Source organism: Mycteria americana, chromosome 7 (assembly GCF_035582795.1).
Source record: "Mycteria americana isolate JAX WOST 10 ecotype Jacksonville Zoo and Gardens chromosome 7, USCA_MyAme_1.0, whole genome shotgun sequence".
Taxonomy (NCBI): domain Eukaryota; kingdom Metazoa; phylum Chordata; class Aves; order Ciconiiformes; family Ciconiidae; genus Mycteria; species Mycteria americana.
Window position 1 is genome coordinate 48,200,619 of NC_134371.1, and position 13,830 is coordinate 48,214,448.

General features: G+C 42.7%; 2 protein-coding genes across 8 annotated transcripts in view; both read right to left on the minus strand.

Annotated features, from left to right (window-relative positions):
• Positions 1–1,474: 1,474 nt before the first annotated feature.
• S1PR1 (sphingosine-1-phosphate receptor 1) lies at positions 1,475–5,710 on the minus strand. The gene is made up of 2 exons (XM_075508237.1): positions 5,436–5,710; positions 1,475–4,221 (listed from the first exon to the last, which is right to left on the minus strand). Exon 2 carries the CDS (start codon positions 4,087–4,089, stop codon positions 2,950–2,952), a length of 1,140 nt encoding a protein of 379 aa, XP_075364352.1. The 5' UTR covers positions 4,090–4,221; positions 5,436–5,710; the 3' UTR covers positions 1,475–2,949.
• A 3,478-nt stretch (positions 5,711–9,188) lies between these two features.
• LOC142412658 (putative oxidoreductase ZK1290.5) overlaps positions 9,189–13,830 on the minus strand; it is a 51,133-nt gene continuing 46,491 nt past the window's right edge. For 5 of the 7 annotated variants that reach the window (XM_075508246.1, XM_075508247.1, XM_075508240.1 and 2 more), the window contains one exon: positions 9,189–9,478. In XM_075508246.1, the coding sequence (XP_075364361.1) occupies positions 9,377–9,478 (102 nt within the window). In that variant the 3' untranslated portion in view covers positions 9,189–9,376. Of the gene's footprint in view, positions 9,479–10,132; positions 10,175–13,830 lie in introns of those variants that run through there. The other 2 variants (XM_075508243.1, XM_075508242.1) reach the window with 2 other exon arrangements.

Consider the following 13,830-nt stretch of genomic DNA (forward strand, 5'->3'; position numbering starts at 1 on the left):
GGGGGAAACAGTCATTTTCCCCAAAGGCCCACAGTGCAATTATACAAGATAGATAAGCGAGGGATACAGAAACAAAGGCAAAGCGAAGGGAAGTGACTCACCTGTGGGCTATCAGCTACAAATACGCAAAGGCCAGTGGTCCTCAGGAGGGGCCAGTGACACAGCCATGCTGTGACATAGCTCGTCCCTTGTCACGGGATCTCAGACCCACGTAGGACAAACAACCTTAATGCCCACAAGGCTCCAAGGCGGAAGGGCCCTCGTCCTTTGGATAAAAAAACACGCCTACAAATTCAGACGTCCCCGTACATTGCCTTGTCCCCGTACATTGCCTTTATGCCTCACTGGTAGCACGTTGAGGGCTTAACTTGGACTTTCATGGTTTATATACTTCTGGTGCTCTGCACAGAAGTGACTTTATCCCTGGGACAAAGCAGCGCTTTCTCTCATGACTGTCAGCACCCGGCATAAACCATCCCTGCCCAAATGAAGGCCTGAGCCAAGAGAGACTTTATCTTGTGTGCAAATACAGATTTGACATTTTTTCCAGTCCTGCTCAGGTCACTAATTAAAAGCCTAGGAAGTGAGCACACATGAAATCATTCCTTCCGTACAGGCAGACAGATGGAGAGAAATTCCAGCCTGTTTCCACTCTTTTGTCTTCGGGGCATTTTTGGAATTTCCTTCAGGAAGTGAGGTTATGACCCAGAGCCTTCCTCGGTGAGTAGGCTCTCGTTTCCCACAGTAAACCTTGCACGGCGATGACATACAGTACGAGAAGGTGAGGTTTATCTTCACACTCCAACTGCATCCTGTATGAGCTCCATGGAACTTAAAAGTAATACCGAGAGGGAATGGCCGCAAGAGAGGAAATGGAAGTCAAGCCTTTGGAAGAAGAAACACAGTACCTATTCAGCTACGCCGCCGCGGCCTTTGCTGGTGGACCCAACAGAGCTGCAGCGGTTATGTAGCTGAGGCCACCATTCTACATTTCATAACCTTCCTTGATGTTTGCAATAAGCTAAGAATTAAACTTACAAATTATATTAGTGATATAAGTGAATTATTTCACTTATTCTACTCTAGGCAGTCACGGTAAAACTGGCAGGCATCTGTTTTTTCTTCCGTTTGTACTGCATCAGCTGTTGGAGAAAAATCGCTACTGTAGAGATTCTTTTAATGGCATTTCATCCATACAGCATGTGCTGATGAAAAATTATATTCTAGCATTCATTTTGTATTTTATATGATCCTGTAAGTGGCATTATGCATCTTATGTCCCCACAGAATTGGCTTAATCCCAGCATGTACTGAAATCAAGGAATTATTTCACTGACTTCTGTCAACAAGAAACCACACCTGGCATGAAACCCCCACAGTAGTACAAAACTACTAGTAATCTGATAACAGAATCTTTAAAAAAATCAGTTTATTAATGTTTAGAAGTCAATAAAGCTATGTGCAAATTGAACAATAAAAGTCAGAAACATTTTAAATACTATTTTTTAAACCAGAAAAAAAATCCGTTTAATTGCACTGGAAATTTTACTACAAAGGCAATAAATTTTCTTTACAAAATACCACTTCTAGGAATTGCCAATAACTGTAAATCAGTCAATTGCTCTCAGCTATCCCAGATATACCACTTTTGTTATAGTAATACTCTAGGTGCATGAAGACTCCTGCATCTTATTAACTTATTTACATTGTACACATTCAACCCCATTAGCACAGGTTAGAAGGATAAAAGGAGTAAAAATGATGCTGTAAAACAAATACATTCAATTTGATGACAGGTACTTCCTCCATGAAGTGATAAAATACAGACATGTTTGCTGAAATTATAAACATTAATAAAATGTGCCAAAATGTATTGCATTTTGTTATGGAAGTGCATTTATCTATAGTCATTTCACTTCAACTTTCCTTTTATTTTTCTGAAACTCAAGGTATTCTTTTCAGATTTTCCGACCGATCTTTACCTTTAGAAAGACTACGAACCTGACGCTGAAATGCCCCTTTACTTTTTAACTCTTCTTACTTAGGCAAAAGTCCTGCTGTTGTCAATAGTATCTTATACTATTAGATTTACCTTCAGTCATCTTAAAGAGAAATGACCTTTAGTTCTACCTTGCATTTGTCATGATAATGCAGTTTATTTAATGCTGTAGAATAACAAGGCAATCAACGTATGGGGCCAAATGCTGCTCTGAGCTACTCCATAAAATCTGATGCAGTCAACAGAGTTGTACAGTTGAAAGTAACTGCAGAGTCTGGCTCATGGTCTTCAAATGTAACATGGACTGACAGCAAAAATTCACAGCTACGATCTTGCTAAATAAAACCCCAACAGCTTTGGACTCTGCAAATAAAACCTTATGACTTAACTAAAAACTCTGGAAAGTGATGCCAAATTATGGTTGTATGTGGTATAAGTTATATTTGTGTCATCTCTTTCCTTGTTATGTGCTAAACAAACACTTCTGACCAACTATACCAGAGCCACCACAAAACTCAGTACAGAAAGATCTTTGTGTCAGTGGTTTGCTGCAAGTAAAGAAGAAATAACTTCACATTCTTCTCACAGGGAAAAAAAAAAGATTCATTCTCCCTCTCCCTCCTCCCCCTCTCTCTTTCTCTCACACACACCAGGCATCATTTCACCAAGGCATCAGTCTTTCAGAGTTACTAAGGAGATTTCAGGATATGAATGCGCCTGACAATCCTGAGCTGCCTCAGTGCAAAGACAAAACATGCTCCAGGGAAAAAGATTTTCAAGCCAGAACAGTCTGTCCCATTTCTTGAACTCCAGCCTCGCAAGTGCACCGTTTGCCTCATTAGAACTAATGCTACTTGCTCACTTAAGCCCAACACTGCTGCCGTGAGCAGGAGGCGTCTCAGCTCCCCGATTTCAGAGGAAGGCTCTGAAATACACCTCCATAGTTAGTCCTAAGAAGATGAGGTAACATTGCCCGAAGACATGATGGTTTCAGGACGGTCGCCTTCCTCCTTCTGTGGGTGGGAGGAGTTGTCAGACTTACTCCGGCTGAACTCCATCCCTCCGATGATTGGCCTCTTGAATTTGGTCCCAGAATCTGCCGGGGGACATTTGCAGCAGCACAAAATCTTGATGAAAGCCCTCCGCATCTCTTTGTTTGTCAAGGTGTAGATGATAGGGTTCGTGGCTGAATTGAGCACGGCCAGTACTAAGAAATATTCTGCTTTATAGAGGATTGGGCAGGTCTTCACTTTACACCCCACATCCAGTAAAAGCAGGATGAACAAGGGAGCCCAGCAGACGATGAAGGCACTCAGGACTATGATCACTGTCTTGAGCAAGGCTAGCGACTTTTCTGAGCTCCTAGTAGCTTTGGTAATGTTTTTCCGAAATGTCAGCCTGCGGCTCCTAGTCCTCACCATGGAGTAGATCCTGCAATAGAGGACGACAATAGATAGCAAAAGGCCAGTGAAAACGGTGGTGCAAAAGAGAATATAGTGCTTGTGGTAGAGAGGCAGCACGGTGGAGCAGTTGGACAAGAGGCTGATGCAGTTCCAGCCCATGATTGGAAGTCCCCCGAGTATCATGGAGATAACCCAGCAAGCACTGATCAGCAAGAAGGAGCGGAAGCTGTTGCTGCCATTGTGGAGTTTCATCTTCAGCATGGTGATGTATCTCTCGATGGCAATGGCCAACAAGCTGAACACAGAAGCTGACAAGGCAACAAACATGCTGCCTTCTCTTACAAACCACTGGGAGGGGGTAAGGCTATAGGTTTTGTGTCCAGATAGCAGGAGGTTGGCAGTGTAAGCCACACCAGCCAGCAAGTCTGAAAGAGCCAAGTTCCCAATGAAATAGTACATGGGCCTGTGAAACTTCTTGGTTTTCCAGATGGTGAGCAAGACAAAAATGTTCTCCAAGATTATAAAGCAGCAAATGATGATAAAAACCACCGATGTCACTCTTATTCCACTGTCCGCATTCTCATTTAGCTTTCCCGTGTAATTATAATGCTCTTTGATGACATAGTTGACATCAGTGTTGGCGAGGTTGCTGACAACCTTCAGTGGAGCGGTGGTGCTGGAGCTCATGGTGCCCAGCTGGGCGCCGCTTCCCCAGCGGCCACCGGACGGTGACGCCGAGCGCAAAGCCGGTGGCTGCCCCGCAGCTCCTTGGCCCCGCAGCCTGGCCGGCACTGCTGCACAGCCTCAGAAACCGCAGCCCTGAGAACAAGAGGCACAAAGCCCAGAGTTAAAAGAAGGAAGGCAAACAATGTAACAAATGATAAACAGTTTAAGATGATCTGCTAGTTTGATTGTGTATCAGAGTCACAAATGTATTCACACAGGAGTCAGTTTCATTCAGCTGTTAAAATGCATTTAAAAGGTGGTTAGGTACATTCAATAGGTAAAGCTAATAAGACAAAAAAAGTTCTGTCATGCAGAGCTGAACAGGTAAACCGGAGTCAGCGAGGACTGCATTATGGGACTCCTTCCAATGCAAAAGACCTCAAAGCTCCCCAGCAATAAGTTCTAGCGTATCTTTTTCTTCAGTAGGAAACACGCCTTGTAATACAACGGCAGAGGTTTAGAAAGGGAAAGGGCTTGATTTGATTTAACTGCAAATGCATGAAAGCCTGCACAGAAATTACTTGACAGGAGACCTGTATGCTCCTCCATTAGTAGTCTGAATACGCTTTGGAAGGGGGCAGTTATGCAACTTACTGATGCCATCTCAGTGGTGAATTCACTGATGTATATAAGCAAGAGATCATCTCAAAGCTGTAAACAGGAAAGGGATGCCCTTGCTAAATAAAAGTAAGAACATGCTTTACAAAACCTGGAGCAGGAAAAAGTTTAGAAAATAAAAAAAAGTATGTAAATAAGCTAGATAGGAAGCCCATTCCGTGGGTCTGAAAAAAAGAATAGCAAAAAAAATACCTTGCCTTTGAATAATTAGCACTGCAAGCTTTTGAAATGGGCATGATTAAGGAATGCAGATATGGAGGAAACTCCCTTTACATATAAATATTTTCTAGTCAACATTTAAAGAGAATTAAAGACGTGAAATCACGCAAGGAAAGAACAGGCAGGGTTGTTAAATTACAGCCTAAGCGGGGCAAAGCAGGAGGTGCGAGGCCAGTGTGCACGGCTCCCCACTCTGCTCCCGGGCTCCTGCCCGCACCGCTCCTGTCCCGCACCTCGCCCCGCTCCTGCTGCGCTTCGCTCTCTAGCGCGCACCGCTCCCGCTCGGCTGCTCGCACCGCTCCTGCCCCGCACCGCCTCCGCCGGACGCGGCACTGGTGCCGGACAGCCCCTCGCCTCTTTTGTTTCGGGACCCGCGGCGCTGGCACTTCGCGGCGGCCCCGGCACTTCGCGGCGGCCCCAGCCTCCGCAGGGTGCGGTGCGGTGCGCGGCCGCCGCTCCCCGAGCCTTACCTCGCTCAAGCGCGGCGCGGAGCCCACATCGGCCCTGCGCATCTTGCGTGCCCGCGGAGCAACTCCAGCCGCCGGGCCGGGGCTCGGTGGTTTTAATGTTTCTGCAGCTGCTGCTCTCCACCCCGTTTCCGATTATTCCCTTCTAACTCCTCCCTGCTTGCGGCCACGGGGCGGCTCGTGTGACGGACCTGCATGCCCAGCCCAGCCCGGGAGCTCGCAGAGCCCCGCCGGCGGCCGGGGCATCCTCGCCGCGCCGCGCCGCCCCGCCCGTCCCGTCCCTCCGCGGCCCTGCCCGCCGCCCGCCGGGAAGGGAGCAGCCGCGGGCGGTGCTCTGCCGGGGCTTTTATAGACCCCACAGGCGTCTGGGGAAGAAAGAGGGGCCGAAGCGGAACGCCCAGGAAGGCGTGAAGAGGGGAGCTCCCCCGCGGGATCCACATCGCCCTGCCCGGCCGCGGGAGGCGGGGAGGGGGACGCCCCGGCCGGCTCCAGCTGTCCCTGCCCCGGACGCCGCAGCCTCCCGCTGCCGGCACGCCGCTGGCCCCGCGGGAAGGCGACCCTCGCCTCCCCCCGGGAAGGAGGCGGCTCGCCTGGGGCCGCCCGGGGACGTAGGTGTCGGCGGGGCCCGGCCGGCTCCGAGCATGGTCCCTGCGCCACCCCGCCCCCCGTTTGCCTTACCCCTCCGAGTAGGCACAGCATGGATAAGGCCAAAGGAAGCATCCTCTGTGCCACCTCAGTCCTCGCTCTTGAGGGACGTTTGAAGCAATGTTTAAGGAAATACCTGGAAGAGGCTCTCCCCTTTTCCCACTTCACCAAGCTGGGGGCATGCAGAGGTCTGGTTTTGCCCCGGCAGGCCCAGTGGCTGGGGGAGCAGTGGGGCAGGGCAGGGCAGGGCGTTGCCTGCACTTGTGGCCTGCAGCCTCCTGTGGCACTGGGGAACTCACCAGAGCGTGCACCAGCCCCATGGGGCAAGGCTGGGTGCCAGCCAGCCACCGGGAAGGCAGAAGGCAGCACACTGACTGGGGGAGGGAGTGGGGGACTCACTTCACACCACTGTCAAAGACGAGCCTGTGTTGGTGTTTCCACATGCAAAACTGTCTGAATGTTCAGAGGATGCTGTAAGGTACCTACATGTTTGAAAACATGAAGAAAAGTTTTAAATTCATTTTTTAAAACAAAATTGGTAATGGCAACTACTTACAGCAGTAACAGTACTGTTACATAGAGACTGAGAAAGAACAAGTAAGTTTAGGTTTTATAATTCCTTCTCTCTTCAAACTTTTAAAAGAAAACCCACCTCAGCGTACGTGAAATGCTAACTGTTGGTAATCTACTGTTGCACTTACTGCAGAAATTTTCCTCTTCCTTCCTTGCTCTGTTCTCTTTAACTCCAAATTGAAATGCAAAAGAATATCACAATAGAGCAGAGCTCAATATATTAGGTCTTTTAGTTCATAGCATCGCAGCTGTCAATTAGCAGTAGCAGTTGTTATGGGGAAGCAGCTTTCCTCTGAAAGATGGTAAGAGTAACTCTGCCCTCAGGAAGAGAGTCCCTCTCTTATTTATGCTAATAGTCATGCTTCAATTGCTCCACGCCTCTCCCAGAATGACTCAGATAAATTACACTGGCAAACAGACATTTACTCTTCCACCACAAAGCTAGAAACTTGAAAAGATGTTCAGCCTCCTGAGAGCCTGGAGGAAAATACAGCCGTTAAATTACAACTGTCAGAAAAGGCATGCAAGATAAATCATGCTTGAGGTTGACATATGCATCCCCTGCAACTGCCTGACATACCCTAGATATTTCAGGCTTTCCCCCTTATTTAGCTAATTTATAGAAAATACTAAATAAAAGTGCATTCATTAGGCATTTTCCTCTAGGAAATAATTCTCGCATAATTTTAAGCAAGAGGACCATATTAAAAGGAACATGCTTTAATTAAAGGATAGAATGACTCAGGGTTTCAGTAGTCAGATATACAGGCTTTCATGTTTAGGTTATTGGTTAACCAACTGAGAGGGCTCCAACTCAGAGGTGTGCCATCCAACAAATTATTTGTCAGAGGCTGTGTAAAATACCTGGGCAATTTCAGTTCCAGTCCAAACACTTGGGTATTTGTATCACAAAAAGCATCATTAAAATTAGATGACTACACACATTTATAGCCCTCTTGACATCTCAGCAGAGAGGAGACTGAAATACAGCTTCATTCTTCTCCAGCAAATGAAGCCAGATCAGCTGGATTTGCACTGAAGGCTGTCTGAAACCTCAGAGATGATAGGTTAACGTGGCTCAGCTGCACAGGTTGTAGCCTGCTCACAAGGGCTGAAACACAAACAGAGGTAAATTGAGGTTGGTCCAGCCAGCTCTACCAAGAGTATGCTGGTAAGTGTTTAGTGAGGTGATTTACACCAGGGTTATACTCCATCCCCACCAACAGAACAAGAACTCTTTTCTTAGTACCTCCCCAATTACCAGGTCCAGTGTTAAGGAAGCTTGCACTTCTATGAAACACACTACAGAAATCCAGGGTCTATATAGCTCCTTTGAGAACTCGACTCTGGAATTGCCTACAGTCAGAATAAGGAGAAAGGACAAGGCAGTGTTATTCATGCACCATTTCAGAAATAACCAGAACACAGGTCTCAGTCGAATGCCAGCGGGAGGGCTGTGCACATCATGACACCAAACTGACACATCAGAGCCGCTTGACCTGGGTAAACTGGTTAAAAAAAACAAGTTTCTGCAACATGTCTACAAGCATAGAGGCAGGCACTTTTGTTCACAGGGATCCTCAATATGTGTATGCTCTTAGATACTTCAGTTTTTAGGATAAGCAGAAACTCATCTTTTAGGGTCTGGCACACAAAAAAAAAAGACTGCCTGCAACAACCAAAGTTCTTGTGGAACTTCCTATAAGAACTTAGTGTGGTGGGGATTTCAGAAACCTGGGTAGTCACAGGGCAATTTCCTTGCAGGAAAATGCTTTGATCTTGTCAGAAAAGAAGTTGCAAGCTGGGGTACTCCCAAAGCCTGCATACTAATAGATCAGTGGCCTCAGACACCACCAGAAGACCATACTCTTAGTGACAGCACTGCTGCACAACTCACGATTGCATCAGAGGAGTGTCTGAACATTATCCATCTTGAAAAGATACAGAAAATCCCTGCAAGACGATTAGCAAAGGATTTTTCTCAAACTTACTCTTCTGCACCTTCAAAAAGTCTTCATCTATGTAAACAAAATGTAGTTTTATTCATCCTGACGCAACTTGGGCCACAAACCAGAGCCATTCCTCCCTGATGTGCTAGGTCAAGACAGGAGATCCTTGAAATAGTACCAACAGAACAGGTTTGCTCACCAAGTACCAAGAGTGGCCTGCAGAATCCCCCAAAATTCTCATGACTAGAAGAAATGTAAAAAAGCAGTGTAAAAAGTCATATTCAGATTTCTGCTGCAATCCCGGAACAAATATTCCATATTTTGAATAATTTTTCAAGATTTACATGCATTGTAGCATGCTCCAATCTGTGCCTTTAAATAACTAATACTTTTCAAAGTCTGTAAGGAAAAACCTCCAAACTTATTTGTTCAAATGGGTTAAAATGACACCTTAAATTAAGTACATGCAGGCAGAAGACACTTAATTATAATATTGTGAGATAGCTCAACCCATACTGGGAGAATATGCCAGAAAGTTCTGAGAATGCTGAAAGTAAGCATATCTGTATCTGTAAGAAAGCAACAAAGAAGAGAATAAACTATTTTATTAATTTGTTAACAGCAAATACAAGCCATTGATATAGATTTTTTTATTATTGATTAATATTTATTAGGTACTCTGTGAGTACCCAAGAGAGCAATTTAGATTTATTGGTCAGTTTAAAATTAATGTTTCAGTTGCATCACTTTTGCAGTATAGAACAATCTGGTTTTAAATTATCCTTTCCACAGTGGGTAGGTTAGATGAATTAATTTTCTGTTGATATTCATAGTGTTCAAAAATTCCATATCTTCTTCCCTCAGATTAAAATCAAAAACCTGGTTTGGAGGAAAAAAAAAAAGAGAAGAAAAAAAAGAAAAAAAAAAGAAAAGTTATGAGAACATTGCAAGGATTAAAGCACACATTTGTTTAGTATTAGCATTCTATAATTTAGGTGGTCTGTTTTTATTTTAAGTTCTTGATATTGACAAATTTAATATTAATTAACTGCCCTTTTTGTTTTAAAAGGCTATTGTAAAAAGTTTGCTATATTCATTTTTGTGAGAATTTTTACTTTATTTTTAGATTGCCAAGCTGAACATAACATTAGGAAAAGCTTAACTCCAAGTGGAAAGAATTGAAGTAGTTGAGAAAGTGACATGCAATAGTTTTACTGGATATCATTGCACCCAAAACCATAACACACCTTAATATATCTAATAATGATATATATTTTTTTCATATGTATTCAAATATAGCAGAAGTTCTACAGTAATGAAACTGTATAATGCAGCATTAGAAAACTTTTTGAAGCTTAATTTTTTATTCCAGTGATACGGATCAGTCGACCAAAGTCCTACTGTATGTTTTCTGCTAGGATAAACTAAAGACATTAATGGACACGATAACTGAACTTAACATGCTATTCTGAAGAAACAGAAGTCTTAGATGGAAAATCAGCAATTATCTGGCAGATTACAGATATTACTTATCTACAATACTGGGAGGGGGGAAAGCAGTAAAATAACCATTTCCTGAAAACAAAACAGAACAAACCCACCTGTGATAATTTTTCAGATTAATCAAAGGTACTTATATCTGGTTTATAAGGCATTCGTGATAATCATGCAAAAATCTCACAAACCATGTGATATAAAATAGCTGGTTGCTGTTTCATTAATATAAAGAGTCCATTAAATATATTTTTTTCAACATCAGGAAAGTGAATTTATATCACAGTATATGTATGACCCTGACAGCTATGCTTCGGATTAATCTTCCACCACCTTTATACTGCACCTAAAGCAAGTGATTTACTGTAAATTCATCTTGGCAACATTATACTTATGGATATTCAATGGGATGAATCCAGGTTATTAAGAACCATTACAAAAGAATGAATTCATGGAAAAAAGAAAAACAAAACAGAACAAAACAACCCAACAATCTCTGCTTTCCTTGTTACCAGGAAACTGTGAAAGTAATTGTACACCACTACCACCACCCTCCAAATTTCACAGCCAAGTTATGAACTTAACACTAGTTCATTATACTGGTATTTTGAAGTCTCATCTAGAAAGTCCTGGAAATCGATTTTGCTGGAGAAAAAAATTAGACCAATTATTAATAGGATGATAATGCTGCTAACATACTCTTGAATTTCCTATTAGTAGGTCAGCTCCAGAATGGGTCTCGAAGGGCACTGGCTAGCAAAGCCACTATTAAGATCATAAATACTCCTCTTGGGCACAGTGACTGAGATCTGGTACAATGGATCTGTGCAAGGTTGCTTACAGAAGCACATCCCATAATGCTGGCCTTGCCTACAATGGTTTCCAGAGTGATACATGTTATATCACTGGGAAGTAGTATCAGCGTCATTGATATAAATTCATTTCAGGCTTTGTGCTCTTTTTTTTTTTTCCCCCCCAATAGGTGGTGCCAAGTTTTGGAGATAGTTCTCATGCTCTGGTCCCTTAGAAGTCATTACTATTCTATAATGTCCTGGCAGTTTTAATTAGTCCTATGTGACGCTGCAGATGAATAAGCAGCCATTCATAAAGACAAACAGTGAGGCTGCATTATTTATGTAATAAATATAACATAGGCTCACTACAAGGCAGTGCAAATGCTTGGCATTTTCTTTCAAAAGTGTAGACATCTTAATGAAGGCTGCAAAAAGTGCGAAAAGATTAAGTACAGAAAAAGACTCCCAGCACAGCAACATGAAGACTTGCCAGAAGGTTGGCTTATCTTTTATTTTTACCCAATGCACTATAGTCAGAGATGAGCTTCAAAGCTTTGGAAGGGGTGTGGCCACGTGGAAAGCGTTAACCACTTGCATTCAATTAGTGTCAGCAAGAGGTACTCCACCTTTGTCCCCATTTTCAAAAACGTGGGGTGAACATCAGCTTTCCTGGCAGAACAGTTCAGCACTGCTATTTTAAAAAGAAAATCAGCTGGTGTTAACCACAGTGGAAAAAGAAGGGTGAATATTATGCAGTCTGCTTGGCTTAGTGGATTTGTGAACTTACTAGTATTACAGTTTCTTTATTAAACATGCTAGTTAGAAAAACAATGTCTGGAAAGTTATGTTGGAGGACAGGTGTGGTAGAAACACTTCTGCAGCCTGATTAAAAAAAATTCCCTGAAGTATGCACTTCACAAAACCATTCCCATTATCTTCCAATGAAACATTCTTAGGTGCCTTCATCTCTAGTAATATAAAAGATGAAATCAGAAATACGCAAGAAAAAGGAGAGAGGGAGACACTCAGAGTCAGACAGGAAGCTACTTGGCTGCACAGAACGGCTTCACCCTTTCCACTGACTTGTTTATTTTTTTCCTTTCCTTGTTTGTTTCAAGACAGTTCCCTTCCATTAAGGGTCACGGTGCTCCTGCAAAGGCAGCTGATTGCACTTAGGTAGATAACAGTGATACATTGAATCTTAGTTTAAATAATGGTTTATCTCAACTGGAAAGGAGTGCCTCAATCAGTCACTACCATAAGTGACCTACGTAAAATGGAAGAAAACATGCTTTGAATTTTCAGGTGTATTCCCTGTTCCTATTGGCAAGATGATGGGTTACACTGATAAAATGGATGCATTGCTGTATCTTAAAAATGGTCATTGTAGAAAGGTGAAAAAGTTTTCTCTCTAGAGAAAGCTTGTCTTACAGAAATATGGACAAGAGGAGGAGTTTCAGCCCTGGGGAAGAATATGCATATAATTCCAAGAATCCACTGGAGGGATGAATTCTGAGTTTAAAAAAAAAAAAAAATCTTAAATTAGCACCTCCAGGCTAACTGACCAAAGGAGAAAAAAAAAAATGGAGTTAAACTTCCTGGTTTTGTATGTTCAGCACTTTTATATCCTTTTGGTCTTCTAGGTTCTGCTTCTATTACAGAAGATCACTCCTCAGTGCTACCCTTAAATCTCACTATTGTTCACTTTCCAATTTCTTATTAGTTGTCTTATTTCTTTATACTATGATCAAAGTTGTTGGTACTTTAGAAATGTTCATTTAGATGAGGTGATGTGGACTTACTCTTCAGCAGCCTTTGCTTAAAAAGAAAACTACCACATCTGTAATGTGAATTCAGTTGTAGAGAAGAGCATAAAATATGAATCCACCGAGTCTGTCTTTCCCTCTGCAACCTGATCAAAAGTAAAAGAGGATTTGCTCAATGATTCTAAGGTAACTAACATAGTATAAAACTTGTGAATGCCATATTCAAAGGAAGAGGCTCCAGTGATACATTGCAAGCACGCAGGAGATAGCAGGGTTCCAGTGTCTTGGGGCAATTACAGCTTCTAGCAGAAAAGAATGGCTATTAGTGATGGCACAGCGTGCAAAACTGCACACCACACTTGGGAGAAAGATAGCACAGATCAGCTGAGTCCTGGCACTTAAAAAGCTTATATTGCCTCAAATTACACTTGACTTTGTACATAGTTAAAATTAAACTCTTCCGCAGTTCTAAAGCCACTACCCGGTAGCAAAGGAATTGCTAGGAAATATTACAAAAAAAACCAAAAAACAAAACAAAAACAACCCACAGAAAAAAGTCCTGAACCACCAACAAATAAGTCTGAAGGTAGTTAGGAAAGTAAGTATCAGATAAAAATTTGCCAGATTAAAACTTGTAACTTGCCACAACTGCTCCTTAAGAAGAATGCTTTTTTAGTAATACTATTTCTATCTGATTATTCCTTTCATTACTCATTGTACTGCTTAGATACCATCATCTAGATCAGAGAAAATGGTGGCTTGATTTCCTAGCAAAAGCAGATGCAGACACAAAAACCATTGTAAAATCTCTTTGACAGAGGGAACAATTAAATATATCAATGAGTTAGGAAGCCATCCTCAGTGTAGCCTAAAGTCATCTATGTGGGGGATTAGCAAGGAAATCTGATTTAGTTCTGTTTAGCTCAGAACAGGGAGATAATCAGTCAGAAATAAGTGCAGAAAAAACAGAGTTGTTCTGACCAACCTTGGACTTCTGGCCATGTAGCTAGTTCTAAGTGATATTTTTCTGGTAATACTGAAGCTAGAATTTGCTAGCATACATAGAGATTTGCTTCACTTTGTATGCATCACTTGTGTTGGAAATAGTATGTTGATGTGATATCTGTTTCTTTAGAAAGAACTAGAGGTAAAACTCCAGTTTCTCCTTTGTAGTTTC